General features: G+C 38.1%; 2 protein-coding genes across 8 annotated transcripts in view; both read left to right on the top strand.

Annotated features, from left to right (window-relative positions):
* The window catches only part of rapgef4a (Rap guanine nucleotide exchange factor 4a), a 31,368-nt gene extending 23,819 nt beyond the window's left edge, over nucleotides 1-7,549 (top strand). For all 3 annotated transcript variants that reach the window (XM_031297547.2, XM_031297553.2, XM_031297559.2), the window contains 16 exons: nucleotides 1,100-1,185; nucleotides 1,559-1,637; nucleotides 1,734-1,884; nucleotides 2,329-2,417; nucleotides 2,607-2,637; nucleotides 2,741-2,819; nucleotides 3,534-3,680; nucleotides 4,778-4,875; nucleotides 5,280-5,405; nucleotides 5,514-5,692; nucleotides 5,792-5,882; nucleotides 5,957-6,007; nucleotides 6,204-6,291; nucleotides 6,419-6,483; nucleotides 6,594-6,648; nucleotides 6,823-7,549. In XM_031297547.2, the coding sequence (XP_031153407.1) occupies nucleotides 1,100-1,185; nucleotides 1,559-1,637; nucleotides 1,734-1,884; nucleotides 2,329-2,417; nucleotides 2,607-2,637; nucleotides 2,741-2,819; nucleotides 3,534-3,680; nucleotides 4,778-4,875; nucleotides 5,280-5,405; nucleotides 5,514-5,692; nucleotides 5,792-5,882; nucleotides 5,957-6,007; nucleotides 6,204-6,291; nucleotides 6,419-6,483; nucleotides 6,594-6,648; nucleotides 6,823-6,947 (1,540 nt within the window). In that variant the 3' untranslated portion in view covers nucleotides 6,948-7,549. The remainder of the gene's footprint in view (nucleotides 1-1,099; nucleotides 1,186-1,558; nucleotides 1,638-1,733; nucleotides 1,885-2,328; nucleotides 2,418-2,606; nucleotides 2,638-2,740; nucleotides 2,820-3,533; nucleotides 3,681-4,777; nucleotides 4,876-5,279; nucleotides 5,406-5,513; nucleotides 5,693-5,791; nucleotides 5,883-5,956; nucleotides 6,008-6,203; nucleotides 6,292-6,418; nucleotides 6,484-6,593; nucleotides 6,649-6,822) is intronic.
* Nucleotides 7,550-8,815: 1,266 nt separating this feature from the next.
* The window catches only part of zak (sterile alpha motif and leucine zipper containing kinase AZK), a 32,576-nt gene continuing 24,001 nt past the window's right edge, over nucleotides 8,816-17,390 (top strand). For 2 of the 5 annotated variants that reach the window (XM_031297509.2, XM_031297541.2), the window contains exons 1-4: nucleotides 10,402-10,481; nucleotides 10,588-10,771; nucleotides 13,053-13,140; nucleotides 17,227-17,328. In XM_031297509.2, coding sequence (XP_031153369.2) covers nucleotides 10,402-10,481; nucleotides 10,588-10,771; nucleotides 13,053-13,140; nucleotides 17,227-17,328 — 454 coding nt within the window. Of the gene's footprint in view, nucleotides 9,035-9,669; nucleotides 9,788-9,816; nucleotides 9,901-10,401; nucleotides 10,482-10,587; nucleotides 10,772-13,052; nucleotides 13,141-17,226; nucleotides 17,329-17,390 lie in introns of those variants that run through there. The other 3 variants (XM_031297524.2, XM_031297518.2, XM_031297532.2) reach the window with 3 other exon arrangements.

Below are 17,390 nucleotides of genomic sequence, written 5' to 3'. Positions count from 1 at the left end.
TAATACACATTTGGGGCAGTGGTGATATTTTAAGGCAGCACTAATGTATTTGGGATTGACTCAGAATTAGATTTAGATTATATTTAGATTAATTGCCCCAGAAGGATATTTGTTTTCACAGCCAGCACACAACACATAGCAATGTAGATATACATATGCATAGCCACATAGAGACAATACACAAAATCTCCATACATGCATTCATCATGCCAGCTTACAACAGTGTCAACGAGGCAGATTGTTCAGGGCTGCTATTACAGAGGGTACAAAACTCCTGCATTAACTACAGTGCCCATGTTCATCATAATGAAGGAATATGTCACACAGGGAAACTATTTTATATGTTTTTAACAGTTTCTGGAGTGGAGATATAAGATATATCAATCCTCGGCCACACAAGATTACTTTGTTACTTTATTGTTGGTTTCATGAGGTTTGTTGACAATAAGAAAAATATAGAATATCACCAGCCTTATCCTTAAAATAATTGAAAGGAACTCCATCAGTCAGTAAGACCAACAGATGAAAATGCTTCCCGGCCGTGCCGGCAGCACAAACACAGAGCAATCCTGTGCGCTGCAGCCAACGACTGTAATCTTAATAGAGGCATCTGTCACTGCACCACGGCCGCTGTAATACAGAGAGACACATTAATGGTAATGATGGCACGAGCTCCTAGGGGAAAAGGAAGGCCTGGCAAGTCACCATTACTTGTTCGGGGTCGCCCTCTAATCAACTTGGCTCCTCACACATGAGAGTGTCAAGACTGTGGGGAAGACACAACATGTGCAGCTCCCACTTGTGGTGCTGTTATCAAGTAATGAAAACAACCGAGACTGGATCGTGTTGATTCTCCTTCACAGAGAAGATGCCCCTACATTTTTATTTTGGCTTCTCTGACAGCTCTAAGTCCAGACTTCCCTTAATCTTCAGCCTGGCCGAGAACCTGGTGATTGTAAATAGGATTGTTATCAAATAAAGCAATCACAGACACATGTTCAAGTAAGACGAATCATTCAAGGACCATGGAGGTGTCAAAGAGCATTAAGAGCCAGTGTTTCTTGATTAGTGAAGGGTGTTTTTTATCCTGTTTCTTCAGATACAAGGTAATGTCAGGGACTCCGGAGAAGATTTTGGAGCACCTCCTTGAAATGATGCGATTGGATTCTCAATTCACAGAGTCAGGTACTGCTCAGCATGCAACATTCAGCATGTCAGAATAGTACATTAGTATCTAATACAATCTATCAGCATGATGATGATTTACTGTGAAGGGTTTTCTCCTGTGCAGTATATTTATGCTCTGTGGCTCAGAGTTTCTCTCCTCTGTCCTTAGCCTGCTGCTCTGCACTGACCTGTTTGTTCTCATCTATGATTAGCCACACATCACAGAGCTGATCTAATTACTCTTGCTTGTGTGGATACATATGGTTTTCATTTGCCTGCAGAGGTGACAGAGACAGCGCCATGTAGGATCAAGGCCTGATGGCTCTGGGCGCTCTTTGATCTGTTCTTACACATGTGTTTGACATAACCTTCTCTCTCTTTTTTGTGACAGACTCAGCCTTAGATGACTATGTGCTCATGCATTGTGTCTTCATCCCAAACAATCAACTATGTCCGGTGTTGATGGCCCAATATCCTTTCAGCACTATGTTACTTGATGTGGTTAAATGTGAAACCCTTCCTACTCTGCTCTTCTGACATTGTTTTGATCTTTAACTGCTGTGCACCTACCATGCCCAGGCCTCGCAGGGCTCTGAACAGGAGAAGCTGGACTATACACTTAACAACAAGCGCAGGGTGATCCGCCTGGTGATGCAGTGGGCTGCTGTACATGGAAGTCACCTGGAGGAGGAGGATGTCTCTGTGGCTTTCCTAGAGGTCAGCATATAGATATGAGTAACATTAAGACCACTGTTATAACCAGGGGTCAACTGTGTTTTAATTGGTTAATTTTTTTTTTTATATTGGTGACACAAATAACACTGACTCCAACAAACACCTGCGTCAGAGGTGTCCGGTTATAAATAGATACCTGCTAACAACTCAGAGTAGAGAATTTTTCAGTGATAAAACAGATTTATGTCAAGATTGGTTTGGGGATTCAGAATATGAATGACTCTTATTAAATGTTAACAACATGATATAGTGCATGCACAGTGACTGTTAATCTAGTTTATACTTATTGGCTGCCCTGAGCAATAAGGATATTGACTGCATTTTACATGTTTGTTCTTCGATTTGTGTCTATGATATGATATCAAATGAAGTTACCTTTTGTTTACTAAATACTTCTTTTAATTTAGAGCTTATTGTGTTTTGCAGGAGTTTCTCATGGCGGTATCTAATGATGCCAAAGCAATTCCAGCCCTCAGGGATCAACTAACAGAACTGGAGAGAAGTGTTAAGCGAAAGTAAGTGAATGAATAAATCTTAATCCTAAATCTAAATCTGTATTTATCATTTTTTCATTTTGTACCATGATCCTCCTGTATGCACACATAATTATAAGCAAATAGGCAGGTTTTCTGGGTTAGATCAAACAACACAAATCCAACATACAGAACTTTAGCTTAATTGCTGCTTATTTTTTCACGCTTTAGCACTGAAGATGCCAGAGTCTCACAGAAAAAGGTAAGATACCGATTTTATTTTTTTCAAATTAAAGCTTATGTGTAGATTTCATTGTATTGTGTGAAAATGTCACGATGCCTGAATCTGTAAAACTTTGTCACAGCACAAAGTCCTACTGCGGCAGTTCAGTATGGGGGATGAGAAGCTTCAGAAACGTCAGCCCATCAAGAGTAATGACGAAAGTGAGTAATGGACATGCCTCCACATGTTTGGGTGTATGATACAAAATTTGTCCGAGACTCTGGATTGTAAACAGTAAATTGTTGCTGCACACTGCTGTCCGTCACTGTTACATTATATCCGCTATTTGAAACTTTTATTTAGCAATGTCTTTACGTCATCAGGTCTTCATTAGACAAACATTCACGCCTGTTTGTTTTAAGTTTGGTTGCTTCCTGCTGTTTACCTGCTAATGCTGATTACCATGTAAAACTACACACCTACTTCTTTAAGCAAAAAGGATTTACTTGTTTAATGTGGGAAATTATTTCTGAGTAAGAGGAAATGCTTCATTGGTGTGTTTTTTTTCTTTTGCCTGCACAATCACACACGGACATTGTTTTTTTTCAAATGCTTAATCGAAGTCAGTTCTCACTGAACTTTGCTGGACAGAGGAAGCTTTAACCTAGTGAATCCTAACCTTTTTGGCTTATGATCTCTTAAAAAAAGCAATGTGTGTGGAAAAACTATCCATGGTTTCACAAGAAAAGCAAAACTAGAAAAACATTTATAAACATGTGTTTTTTCCCCTTGTGAATCAATCCGCAACCCCTCAGATGTACCCAGTGACCCCTCAGATTTGCATTAATCCAACTGCCTCCAACTTTCCAGTACAGCTTCACCACTCCTTTCCATCTTGCTGACAGTCCCATATTTGCTCTGATTCATGCCTCCAGTTCTGCTCAAAGTCTACTGCTGTGACCACACCTACACAACAATCCGTGTCCCTGTGGCCGCCTCAGTCAGGGAGGTCATCGGTGCTGTGGCCGACAAGCTGGGGTCGGCGGAGGACCTGCTCCTGGTCAACCTCAGTTCGACAGGAGGTGAGAGCGGCGGCAGCTACATGTTAATCAAATGATTGGAGACTGCACCAGCAGGGAGAGCCCAAGCAGGGTGATATACTAATAAATTCCCGACTGATTTAGTGAGAAATTAGCTCCATTTTGCGGACTGTAAATGGGTGCTACAGTAGGTGCTAAAGAATGGCCTTTAAAGCAGCTTGGGAAAAACCTGAGCTCAGTTTCTTTCATGACATTCAGCATGATGCTGTTGGTGTTAGTGGCTGCTCCTTACTGTAGTGATGTTCCACTGTCTCTGCCAGAAGGCTTTCATGCAGTTCTTACTCGTCCACACTTGCACTTTCCTTATTGAAGGCAAAGTAAACAGATACAGAGCTGTAGCTGCTCTCTTGCTTGGAGTTTATTATCATACAGCTCATATACTGTATCTCTAACCAGTGAACTTTAGCTTTGCAAGGAAAAATCAAGGCTGCCACTAGCTTTCACATACAATGTAGTATGAGAGAGCTCTTGAAGGACAGATACTGACAGTACAATATTATAACATAATGGTATAAATTGTTGTCCAATACCATTACCATCTCTCAGTGTGAAAGTCTGAGACTTCACAACTACCTCAACCACATTGTTTAGTAACTTTAGAAATTGAAAAAGGCAGTTGCAGACAAGGAATGTCAACGTTTTGCAAAGTATGGAAACTTTTGACCTGATGATGAAGCTATATGGAATGTTAATAGATCATCAACATTAGTACAATTCATCGTGAGGGGAACATGAATGTATGTACCAAATGTCATGGTAATCCGTTGTTGTCGAGACATTTCACTAAAAAACAGAAACGTCAACCTGCTGGTGGCGCTGGAGAAAAAGTTATCGGTTCACCAAAGTCTGTAGAATTCATCCTCTGGGAACCATGAATGTCTGTACAAAATTATTTATCCATCTAATAGTTATTGAGATATTTCGATCTGCACCATAGTGTTGGACAGACCATAAGTCCACCATGTTAGCATGGCTAAAAAAGGGTTAGAGAGTTGTAGATCCTCTTGTTTTATAGATAATATATATATTATATAAATGTTTTTTTTTAACCCTCTGTGTCATGTTTTTTTGTTCTACAGAGAAAGTCATTTTCAAGCCCAATGATGTTTCAGTGTTCTCCACTCTCAGCATAAATGGAAGGCTGTTTGCCTGCCGGAGGGATCAGTTGGATTCTTTGGTGGGTTAATCTCTAATTACACAGCACATTGTCATCATATAAAAGAGGGCTCACTGAAACCCTATGCATAGCTGTACATCTCTGAAATCCTTTGCTTTTTTGCTTTTTTTCATATTATATACTGTAAATTTCCATGCTTTTAGTTTTTAAGCAACCTAGTGAATGTGCAGATTTTTTATATATATGTGAATGTTTTCATTATGAAGTCAAACTGCAGTATTTACTTTTATATGCAGCTCAGCTGCCTTCTTCTCATTTCATTTTTAACATTTTAATGTATTTTGGCTTATGTCACAAGAAGATGGTCTTTGCATTGTTGTTTTTAATATTGCAAAACAAGAATTCCTGAAACAGTAGATTACATGATTATCAAATATAAAAGGCTGTTATTTCTTGTTTACTAGACCCCTCTACCTGAGCAGGAGGGTTCCTCTACAGGGCTGTTGGCTGGTTTTGAGTTAATGAGCTCTAAGGATGTGGCTTACCACATGACTTCCTATGACTGGGAGCTCTTTCACTGTGTACATGAGGTATGACTGTGAGACCAGACTTGGTGGCATAACTTAAAGTTAATTTGGTTTACTTTCAGTTGATCCACTATTTTGTTCACAAAAGTGTTTTTCTTTGGTGTCCAACAGCTTGAACTCATCTACCACACATTTGGGAGGCAAAACGTCAACAAAACCACGGTGAACTTGGACCTGTTCCTGAGGAGGTTTAATGAAATTCAGTTTTGGGTGATCACAGAGATGTGTCTGTGTTCTCAGCTTAGCAAGAGGGTGCAGCTTCTAAAGAAGTTCATCAAGATTGCGGCCCAGTAAGTGGACTTTGTTTTACTGTCTATTCTGCTTTTTCTTTGATTCAGCTTACAGTTTTGTTCATTCACTACTCTACTTTTTCATGTTTTCTGTCAAAGCTGCAAAGAGTACAGGAATCTGAACGCCTTCTTTGCTATCATTATGGGACTGAGTAACCCAGCAGTGTGCAGATTGAGGCAGACCTGGGAGGTGGGTACCTGCCTGTGTCAAAATGATTCTTATCCTAACTGCAAGTTAACCTTTAGTGGCATCTGTTTTCACAGAAACTTCCCAACAAATTCAAGAAGTTTTATTCGGAATTTGAAAACTTCATGGTAAGTTGAAACAACTCATTTTGTACTTCAAAGGGTCTCCATCTTTGAGTTGTCATGTTTTCTGTCCAAAATCAGCATATCTTCCAATGTCAGCTGGTCAAGTGTGGGTTTAGCAGCATCATCCTCGGACGGCACTGTGAAGGATCTGTTTAACACGGCGACGACAGATCTCAGAACAGTGTGATTGTTTCCACAGGACCCGTCCAGGAACCACCGGGCGTACCGACTGACAGTTGCCAAGCTGGAGCCTCCCATCATTCCCTTCATGCCACTGCTGATCAAAGGTCAGAGTTTTATTTCATGACCGTTTATTTTGAATTCAACATCATTTTAACCTTTGTGACACGGTTGTTCTGTTGTTGAATTGCTTCTTCAACAACTTTAACCATCTAAACAATTGGTCTTTTCCAGACATGACATTCACTCATGAGGGCAACAAGACGTTTATCGACTATTTGGTCAATTTTGAGAAAATGGTGAGACTCTCAAGGTGCAGATTATTGTCTAGCAGTTGGTGTAAATCTTTTTTTCTGCTATTCAGTTAATTGCTGATATCTGTTGCTGATCATTGCTCTTTGGTTTTCAGCGGATGATCGCTAATACGGTGAAGATAGTGAGATACTGTAGGAGCCAACCATTCAGTGAGTGTGCATCCCAAAAGTTTATTTCATAGCGAGGAAAATTGGGATAAAGTATCAAAATGGTTTGAATAACAAATAATGCATTTCAATTAGACTCCAGTTCTCTGTTGTGGATTTTTCAGGGAATTCATTTCATTTTAACATTTTTTACTTATCCATTACTCAATTAACCAGGTCCAGATTCACCTCTGGCCAGCAAGAACCCAGAAGTTCGGACTTACGTACGTCAACTCAACGTGATCGACAACCAAAGGACGCTATCTCAACTTTCTCATGGACTTGAGCCCCGCAGGTCTTAAACCACTCAGGGACAGAAATGTTACACTCTGATGCTGCTTCACTTCATGACATGCGCTTGCATTGGGATGAATTTACTCCAACACAGGCAATCACATGGAGGGCCTAATGACGTATCTGATAATGAGATATTGTTTCAGATGCATGACTTGTTAAGCCTTTTATTACAGTAATTTGTGATACTTTAACAGCAGTAATTGTTGGTGGGTGAAGTACCTCTCATATCTCTGTGCTGTACCATCATTTCCAAGTCAAACAAGAGCGACAATTTAAGGAATTAACAATTTTTTGGGGGTATCTCATTTATCAGATTAACATTTCAGATGTAAACACTATGTGATGCTGATGCTTTAAAAATGCAAAGTCTTGATATTCCTGATATTCAGTTGTTTCTTATCTTTTGTATCAAACTATATTTATACATATTTAAGTTTGTGAAAATCTTATGTTGTAAACTGTATACACATATTTATTTTGACATCAGCATGCAAAGAGTTGTTATGATTGTTTGCCTTTTCTTCATGTGAGCATTTTTTCTCTTTGGAGATACAGTAAATGTCTGAAAACCTTTTGTGTGCTGAAAATATTAAATATTTTAGATGTATTTGTGCATCGTATTGTCATTATTGTTTTGTTTTGACATTTCATTAATACATTGTTTACAATCATGCCCTGTTAAAATAGTATAACTTTTGTAGTTTTTTGTCGATTTTCCATACAATAACAGTTCCTAAACATTTCAGACTGACTTGTTTATTCAGGAGCCCAGTTTCATACAGGTCTGTTCAAGATATCGTCATCTGAGAGGATTAAAACGGAGAGGAGCACAATATTTGGGCACAAGAAGGAGAGAAACCTCTAATCAGAAGTCAGTATTACCCATTTACTGCATTCAGTAAGTCTAACTCACTCTCATCCCAAATTTAGACTCATTGATTCAGTGCATTTAATCTTAGCAATACCACAGTCTAAAAATACTCTGAAATGTCCTGCATTCAAAATCTTACTTAAGTAAAAGTACACTGAAGTATTAGCATGCATACACTTAAAGAAAATACTTATATACTGCTGGGTAGCTTAATCTTTAATAATACATCATGCTTTAACAGTTGATTTATATTTTGTATTAATAATCTTAATCTGCAAAGTAACTAGTAATTTATGTTGAATGTAATGAAGTAAAAAGTATAAGATTGCTTCTAATATGTAGCAGAGTGTTAAGTAGCATAAAATGTAAATACTCAAGTAAAGTACAAGTACCTCAAATTTGTACTTAAGAACAGTACAATCCACCACTTTTAAAGTGTATAGGTGTGTCTAATAAAATGGCCAGGGGTTGTATTTTGTAGGCCTATATAAAATCTAAACTTGTAAAGTAAACATTAAGTATAGCTGTCAAATAAATGTAGTGGAGTAAAAAGTGCAATATCCTCTTAAATGTAATGGAGTAAAATAATATATTCTATCTTTACTCAAGTAAAAAACAAGTACCTCAAAAATATACCTAAGTGCAGTATTTGAGTAAATGTAAATCATTACTTTCCACCAATAAATAAGTTTAATATGAATAAGCAGGAGCTAGGAAAGGGAATTAAGCTCATTTGTACATACAAAGCATCAAACATACAATGTTTAAAACGAGGGGAACATTAAAACAAAACATGGACCCAATAACATTTGACAGAAGAATAAAAACTATAGTGCAGGTCCAGTGCTGTTCCACATTTAAGGGACCTATAGCATTTTAGTGTGGACCTCGACACATGGAGCACCACCGTCCCAGGACGGTGTAGGAAAACAACAACATTGGAGGACCTTGGAGTCTGTCCCACTTTGGTCCGGCGGGGGGAGCTGTTGTCATCAGGATCGTGAGTGTGAAAGAGTCCAGTCCAGTCAGTGTTGGCTGCTGCTGGAAGAAGTTGTGCAACCAGTAAAACCACCGTGGAGTGAGTGGAGACAGAAAAAACGTCACATGAGATTTACCGGAACTCTGAACTTCTCCGGGTGTCTTACTAAACGTTTGTAACGTGCACCGACGACGACGACGACGACGAGCTGTCTGAAGACGAAAACTTCGCACTTAATGTCGGTATGTATGTACACTGTCAGAAAGTTAAAGTAAAAGTTAGATACAGTATAGGCTATTCACATGGTAGCCTACTGGCATCCATGTGATTATGAGCAGTCTTATGCTGATTCATAAGGTACAATACACATGCTATGTGTACAGGTTTGTTTTGGGGCTGTGTGACATAACACAGTGTTTATTAAGGGCTTCTGTTAAAGTGAGATGATAACATGTACAGTCATAATACTGATAGTAATAGTAATGCCGGTTATTTTCAACTCTCTTAATTGTTGATACAGTAAACTATGTCCTTGTTCATGTTTGAATGTTGTGAAATGTTTGCAGTGCATCATGTCTTTATAAAGCCATGTAACGTTAGTCATTCAAATTACCCCAATAACCTAAGCCACACAGAGCATCATCAATAGGCTATCTAACCATGCACTGTAAGATCATTGGTTACTATGATCGTAATATCAACATCTGGATGTGTCTGTGCTCGGATTTCACTACGCTGCTGACAGTTTTGATGTTAAATAGAAACTGACAGGTCAACCTACTATCCGCTAGCTTTGTGTGATTTATTTTTCATTTTGTTTTGATTACAGTAACTACTTGTGGTTTGACATATGGCTATCAGGCCGTTATTGTTGCAGTGTTTGCTATTAAGTGAGAACTAGCAGGAAGGAGCGCAGGAGTGCTACCATATCCCAGTAACCCAGGCTTCTTGAGTGTACGGAAAATACTGTGGGCTGGTCCACTGAGCAGATTGCTGTGAGGCTAAGTATAGCACACATACAAGTAAATCAGCAGAAAGCAATGGCCCCCCTTTGTGACAATGAAGGCATTTCCTGCTGGGCTGGATAGCAATCCCAATGAAGACCCAGGTAACAGCCTTTTAACAGCCATAATTGCTCTGCTTGAAATGGGAAACCTATGAACAATAACAGAGCTACAATTTCCGGTAATGATGGAATTATGTCCATTATAAGATGCTTTTTATGCTCTTATGGACAAACAAAATGATGTGATAATCAATTTGTGTGGACTCTAGTTTGGTAGCATTACATTTCTAACCCTGGTTTACACAAATACTCCATGCATGGCCTTAGAGAATATGAGGTTTTCTTTATGTTTTTGTCTTGAAACAGTCAGAGACAGTCCATTTTTTTGCACTCTCTGTCTCTGGCCTTACTTGTACCGGACACTGTAGACCATGCTGGAATAGTGTGTGACTTTGGCTGCATGATCACAGCATACCAGGCATGCCATCATACTTATACAAGCAGAGCCTGGACCCTGAGCTCATTGCTTACTGGTGCTGATGATGAGGAGGGTGTGGAGCATAGAAAAGAGATGGTCAGTAAATGACAGAGCTAAAACCAGGGATGTCACTACATGCAGAATCAGCCTCAGTTGCCCCCTTTTGGATCATGTTGGAGTCTAACCTGCAGTCACACTCTCAAAGGTGGTGTTTTAGAGTAAAGCTATTCTTTGAAGCGTCTTGCACAGCAGGAGTACGTTTGTTTTACCTTACAAAACTTAGTTGAACCAGACTTCCTTCCTTCCCTCAGAGTTGGTGCTGAGTGTCATTATGAGATGTCGTCTCCAAGCGCCTCCTTCGTGCAAATCAGGTTCAATGACATCCACTTCTATGAGAACTGTGGCGGCGGCAGCTTTGGGAGTGTGTACCGAGCCAGGTGGATCTCCCAGGACAAAGAGGTGGCGGTGAAGAAACTGCTCAAGATTGAAAACGAGGTAGGAGTCATAATTGCCTGGGCTTTTCATATACTTTTTAATTGTCAGTATAGTAATCATTTTAATTGCTACCCCATTTAGCTCGATGTGGTGACTTCTGTACCCATCACTCATGGTCATTATACACCCCCTCTTTTAGAAATGTGCCATGAAAGAAACAGTATTGCCAAATGAAGGAATGTATTTGGCCCCAATTACAGCAGGCACTGTTCTTGAGATTTCTTTAAAAGCTCAGGCTCATTGTCTTACAGACAAAAAATCTTTTCACAGAAATTGTGTTAGGATAGGATGTTCAGAAAGTGATTCATGGTTTCTTTTATGAAATTGTAAAAGATCGCAGATATCCATTCAACTTCACTCAAGTGTTGGAGAGATGATTGTTCAGTGAAAATAATAATGTAATCCTTTCACATTGAACCATTTGTTCTATTAATTACAGTGTTTGGCTACAATTAAATGGATTGGTTTTGTCAGGTTTCTGTTCATTCTAGGAATGGTTTCACATTAATCTTTCTGGGCCAGAGTATGTTATATTAATTTATTACACAGCTTTGCTGAATTCTCAATTCTGATTGGTCAATTACGGCTTTCTACCGTCTGTTATTTTTGAATAGCAGACCGCTGCTGTGAATAACAGACCGTTGCTATGGACGCAGTTCTGATCTGACCATTTTTAAGTCAATAAAATCATTTTAAAATCAATATTTTAATTATTGATTTCTTTAGGTAGTTGCTAGGGCTGCACAATATATCATTTTTTTATCGTTATCGTGATATAAACTGTGCAATAAACACATCGCGAAAGGCTGCTACATATCCTGAAAGACAAAGAGCTTTTTTAAGTTAGTTGAAAGAGAGTATCAGTAGAAAACTAGCCTACACTTTAATTAATTTCGTTAAGGGTTCTTTTGTATGTTAAATTCAATGTTCAATTTGATCAATAAAAGAATGTTGGAAATTACTTTTTTTGTTTGTTTTTTTTCAAATTTAACATGCAATTTTCTGTATTTTTGCAGAATACTGAAAGCAGCAGCAAGGCAGAACTAAATACACTTTAATATCTGTTTATCGCAAATAATATTGTTATCGCGATATTCAACAACGTAGACATTGCCTTTTAACTGGTATGGAAACAGGGAACGGAAACATATAACACCTGTCCTCGAGCTTTTGCAGTGGGTGCTCCCATCCTCTGGATTAACCTTCCATTGTATATTCCATTGTGAGAGGCGCAGACTATATATACTTTTAAGTTCTTGCTAAAGACACACCTTTTTACTCTGGCCTTTGGTCCTAGCTGAGTGGGCGTCAAATGTCTTTTAATGTGTTTTGTTATTTCATGTTATTTGTAACTATGTATTTTTACGTAATCATTTTGTGTTTGATATTCTGTCTTGTTCAGCACTTTCGTCAACCACAGTTGTTTAATCGTGCTATATAAATAAATAAATTTGACAATGACATTGAAATAACGTTATCGCATATCGCATATTTTCCTCATATCGTACAGCCCTATTAGTTGCCGTGTAATAAGCAGGGTTAATGTAAAGCGAGCAGGTCATTATTGCAAAGGAAATCCATTCAGAGTGATTTAAGACCCCTGCATCACCCTGTGGGGGTTCAATTCGCAATAATGACCCGCTATGCAGAAATAACAGTCTGTAAAATGCTGTAATTCATCAATCAGAATCTAGTATGCAACAAAGATGTGTAATAAATCAATATATCATACTGGACCATATATTTGTATATACGCTTTGCCCCATGCTAGCGACATGGATCTGTCAGATGGTCCACTACTTTGGTCCATGAAATATCTCATCAAGTATTTCATGGATTTTCATGAAATTTTATACAGACATTTATAGTCCCAAGTGGATGCATATTACTGACTTTGGTGATCCCTTGACTTTTTCTCTACCGTCATCATGAAGTTGACATTTGTGTTTTTTAGTGAAATGTCTCCGTCCAGCACTTTGGTACAAAACTAATGCCATTTCCATCAGCCTCAGCTGTACTTTGTGTACCAAACGCTAACATGCTAAACTAAGACGGTAAACGTGGTAAACATTACACCTCCTTAGCATTAGCATGTTAACATTCTTATTGTGAGCATGTTAGCATGCTGACATTAGCATTAAGCTTAAAGAGCTGCTGGGCGTTAGCATAGCTGCAGACTCTTGTTTCTTTAGACACTGATATAATGATGTTCAGACATTTGCATAGCAACCTCCATCATCGTGAGAAAGTTATGTTTTCTTCTTGTGTGTCTATTGTTTAGGCTGAAATCCTCAGTGTCCTCAGCCACCGTAACATCATCCAATTTTATGGTGCGATTGTTGAGGCTCCCAACTATGGAATCGTCACCGGTAAGATTTTTTAAATCTAAAGCCTTCATATTGACCATGTCATAAATACAATATGTCTCAATGATAATCAGTGTACAACAGAGTTGCCGGGCTACATCAAAACGCAGCAGCTGAATCTGTTTGCATCAGTTGCAGTTTGCTCAACACTGAATGGTGCAGAGGTTTCTATGGAAGCATTAGTGAATGCCAGAGGGTTCAGGAAGTGCACACATTGATACAGTAGTTGTGTGCCCCTTTTTTTGTGTTCAGGTTAGAGGCTGAGAAGAATAAAGCTCATGTAGCAAGGGGCCCTCGATGCCTCTGCACAAACTTTCACTTTATTGTGGAGATGTCATTTAAGTTTTTTCTGCTGGTGTTTTGTTTGTCTAATTGTTATAGCATTGATCTTCCCTTGTTCTTCTGAATTAATAAACCTCCACATTTGGATTTAAGACCATCAACTGGATTCTTTTGTCATCCTGCACTCTTGTTTTGGGTTAAGAGTTTCTTAATTTGCTGTTTTTTTGCAGTTTGGTCTATCTGAGCGTTGTTATGCTGTTTGCTATACTGATGATGATGCCCCATATAATAACAATAATGATAATAATAATAATAATAATATTACTATTACTATTAATTATTATTATTAGTATATAATAATAATAATAATAATAATAATAATAATAATGTATTCAATATAGCACCTTTTACAGAACAAAGTCACAAAGTGCTTCACATGGGTAAAATTGTTAAAAATAAGACCAAAAAACTGTAAAAACAACAAGCAATTAATAAAAAAGAAAATACATCAATAGAAATAAAAATAAAATAATAATAATAATAATAATAATAATAATAATAATAATAATAATAATAATAATAATAATAATAATAAGGGCTGCAACTACTGACTACTTTTCTGATTATGATTAATCGGTCGATTATTTTTTTTTCGATTTTCAAAATGATTGCCAATTTGTTTTCTGTCAATCAACTAATCAATTAATCAATTAATTATTTAAGCACTCTATGTAATTGAGATTTAATTTGCAGTTGCACAAATGTCCAAAGTCCATTCCCTTTCTAAGAAAAACTAAACTCTTTTCATTGAAACATCAGAGCACCAACCGCCTAAAGTCCAGCAGGTAGCAGCTGAGCCTACATGTAGATAAGAAGCTGTGTTAGAGGCTCTTAAAATGTTTACTGACTCTACATCAAAGGCTGAACTTCTGAGCCTCTTGGGATATGATGAAGAAGTACCATTTCTGTTTGACAGTGCCATTATTGAAATGTCTGTGACACCTTGTGATTCTAGAGAGTCATATCATTTCAATGTCTTGTCCACAAGCATCGCTCTCCTTCCAGGAAAAAGTTTAACACACTGTCAGTGAAAGTCATAGCAGCCCTCACTCACATCCTGAACAGGGAGTATCACCTCCTTCCATCATGAGAACAATACACAACATCCCACAGCGCAGCTCAAACACATGAAAGATGTTCTTTGTTCTTGTGGTCAATGAAACCCATAGTTCACATTTTTCCTGAATAAATCAAGTGTATTCATTGTGTGTTATCTAATACAGTAAACTGAGATGTGTTTCTTTCCCAGCCAGGGGTGTTGTTACAAACATTACATGTATTGACAGAATCTTTAGCTAAAACACCTTATACTAAATGCATTCAAAATCCATAAGAACAAGAGCTAGAAGTCATCAAAAACACTAACAGCAACCTAAACAAGCAAGCATGTATACAGTACAAATGGTGCAAGTATCTTGGGGTAAAACATGACTTGATCTGTTCGATGTGTGCTATTTGAAGGGTGAAAGGTGAATGATAAACACGGAGAGATTGTGGTTCTGCCTTTCTTTCTTTACCTTTGTAAATATGTTATAGAAGGAGCCCTGCATTTGTTTGTTAAAAATGCCAATATCTCTCTACTACAGTCCATTGTTTGGATAAATTGTTAGAAACAAAAGGTCAGGTTTTGGGAAGAGGTGACAAAAACAACAAAACTGTGTTGCCGTTATCAAAACAGCCAATGCTCCAAGTTGTGTTGTCTTCATTCAATTAACAAAATCAGCATTGAAAAAGAAAATGCTTTAACAAAACACTCCTCAGTCAAGACAAAAAAAAAACTTTGTTTAAACACATATTATTTTCAGTTTTTCTGTTTTGTACTAGATAACCGTCCTGTCATTTACATCAAGATATATATTCTTCTACACATCACACCCACTAAAATGTTTTCCCAGTGTGACACACCCATCGATGGCATGACTACAGTCATCTCAGGTCAACCTATAATCTCCATGACTGAGAATTGTGTTCCATCACCATGCTGAAATAATTGTCCGTTTATTGAGAATTTCTGGGTGGTAGAAGACTCTGCTAAAATTCTGCATACAGTATTATAGAACCTCATCTTCTACAAAACAACACTGTAACAAAGTTAGGCAACTGCTGCCTCTACAGAGTTTCCCATCTTACATTCACAAAGCTACATGTCGTGCAGGTGTATATCCTCGTTCACCAGGTAACTTACTGGATGTCGCTTTACATGTGACTTGACACCGATCATGTATTCAAAGGTTTTGTTTTCTTCAGTAGGAAGAAGATTAAGGTTATTGTGAGCAGAACACTCTCATGTGAAACTTGCGTTAAACGTTAGGCAAACCATGCTTTCTATGTGATAGCTGTGTGTGAGAGTAATCGTTAACAGTTAGGTGAAAGCATTTGCAGTTGTGACCACTAACATATGTAAACCTCATGCCACCTTAGCAGCCGCTGTGGTATTTTGCAGCTGTGAAAGAGGAAGGTTTTGTTGTCAAGGGGCTGGTTGGTGTCTCTATTTATCAAAGCAGAATCTAATTAGCACCAGATACAGGAAAAATGTTTATGGCCATCCTGACCATGCCATGTCCACATTCATCAGCTCTGTTATAAATTGCCTCAGTCTGTTGACATACAGCATCAGGGTAGGCAGTTCCCTCTTTCTACAGCCAATATCTACAACCTATTTGAGAATCCCGTTCTGTCTGTTAACCTGCATGGGTTTACAATATCTGCTGTCACTCAGCCGCCTCATAAACCTAATGAATTAGTTATTGTTTTGGGGTAAAGGTACATTTGCCTGTGGAATACACTGCAAGGCTTTGTCTGCAAGGGTTTGCTGTTTAACACAAGCTGATTTAAACTATTTTATGACATAAGAATAATTCTCTCTGAATAGATAGATGATACTAAAACGAAAGAGAAGTTTACAACAGAGCCACAGGATATTATCCGTGGAATGTGGCTAAACGTATTAAAAGAAGCAGACAAGTGTTTACTTGCACACACAGGTGAAGTGAGGTGATCTTATTTGTAGGTCTGCTGTCAGTCAGCTTTTGCTACAACATAAATAAAAAAAGCCATGCAAAATCCAGATTCATAATAAAAGACATTGGTGTGTTTTATGATTGTTAATTAAAATCCTGTCTTGGTGCCGCTGCATGTTTACATTACTGTGTTGGACCATGATTGGGTTATTATGCACAAACAGAGGTTTCCTGCTGTTTTAGCGGGTATGATAGTGCTTGTTTATCTTTATACAAGCACTTTACCTCACGAGATCAAAAAATGTTGATTTGCCTGTTCTGTATATGCTTTGTGTTAAACGAAAGCTTTATCTGTATGTCTTTGGACAGTTTTGTGAGGGGGATTTTGCAAAAGGCTACATGGTTGTCAATGCCCATAAAAAGTGCCCCATTTGAAGTGTTTAAAACTTTAGAAAACAGAGTAGAAAGACTTATTATTTTGTGTTTTAGATAGAGTTCATAAATGTGTGGGCTCCTGAGGTAACAGGGTGGCTCATTGCGTTCAGTTAGTGATAAATTGAGCTCATCCACAGCAACAGGTCAGTGGCAGGAGCAATTTGTAAACAAGACACTGTCAGCTGGCTTCCAGGAGTCATCTGGCAGAATTTCAATTTTCAATTGTTTTCACATAATGCTCTCACATACTACACTCATATGTACAATGTAATGCCTCCAGAGAACGGTTTTGTCACTGTAAGTCATTTTACACGTCATAAAACATAATCACATTTTTTCTTTTTTTTTACAGAGTATGCGAGTGGTGGATCATTGTATGATTACCTGTCCAGTGATGAGAGTGAGGAAATGGACATGGGGCAGATCATGACATGGGCTGCAGAGATAGCCAGAGGTAAATGTGACAACTATTTTATCTCCATGATTATATTAGTGAAAGACAGCTTGCTATCTATC

Source organism: Sander lucioperca, chromosome 8 (genome assembly GCF_008315115.2).
Source record: "Sander lucioperca isolate FBNREF2018 chromosome 8, SLUC_FBN_1.2, whole genome shotgun sequence".
Lineage (NCBI taxonomy): Eukaryota > Metazoa > Chordata > Actinopteri > Perciformes > Percidae > Sander > Sander lucioperca.
The sequence above is the reverse complement of the archived record's forward strand: the minus strand, read 5'-3'. Positions and strand labels throughout refer to the sequence as shown.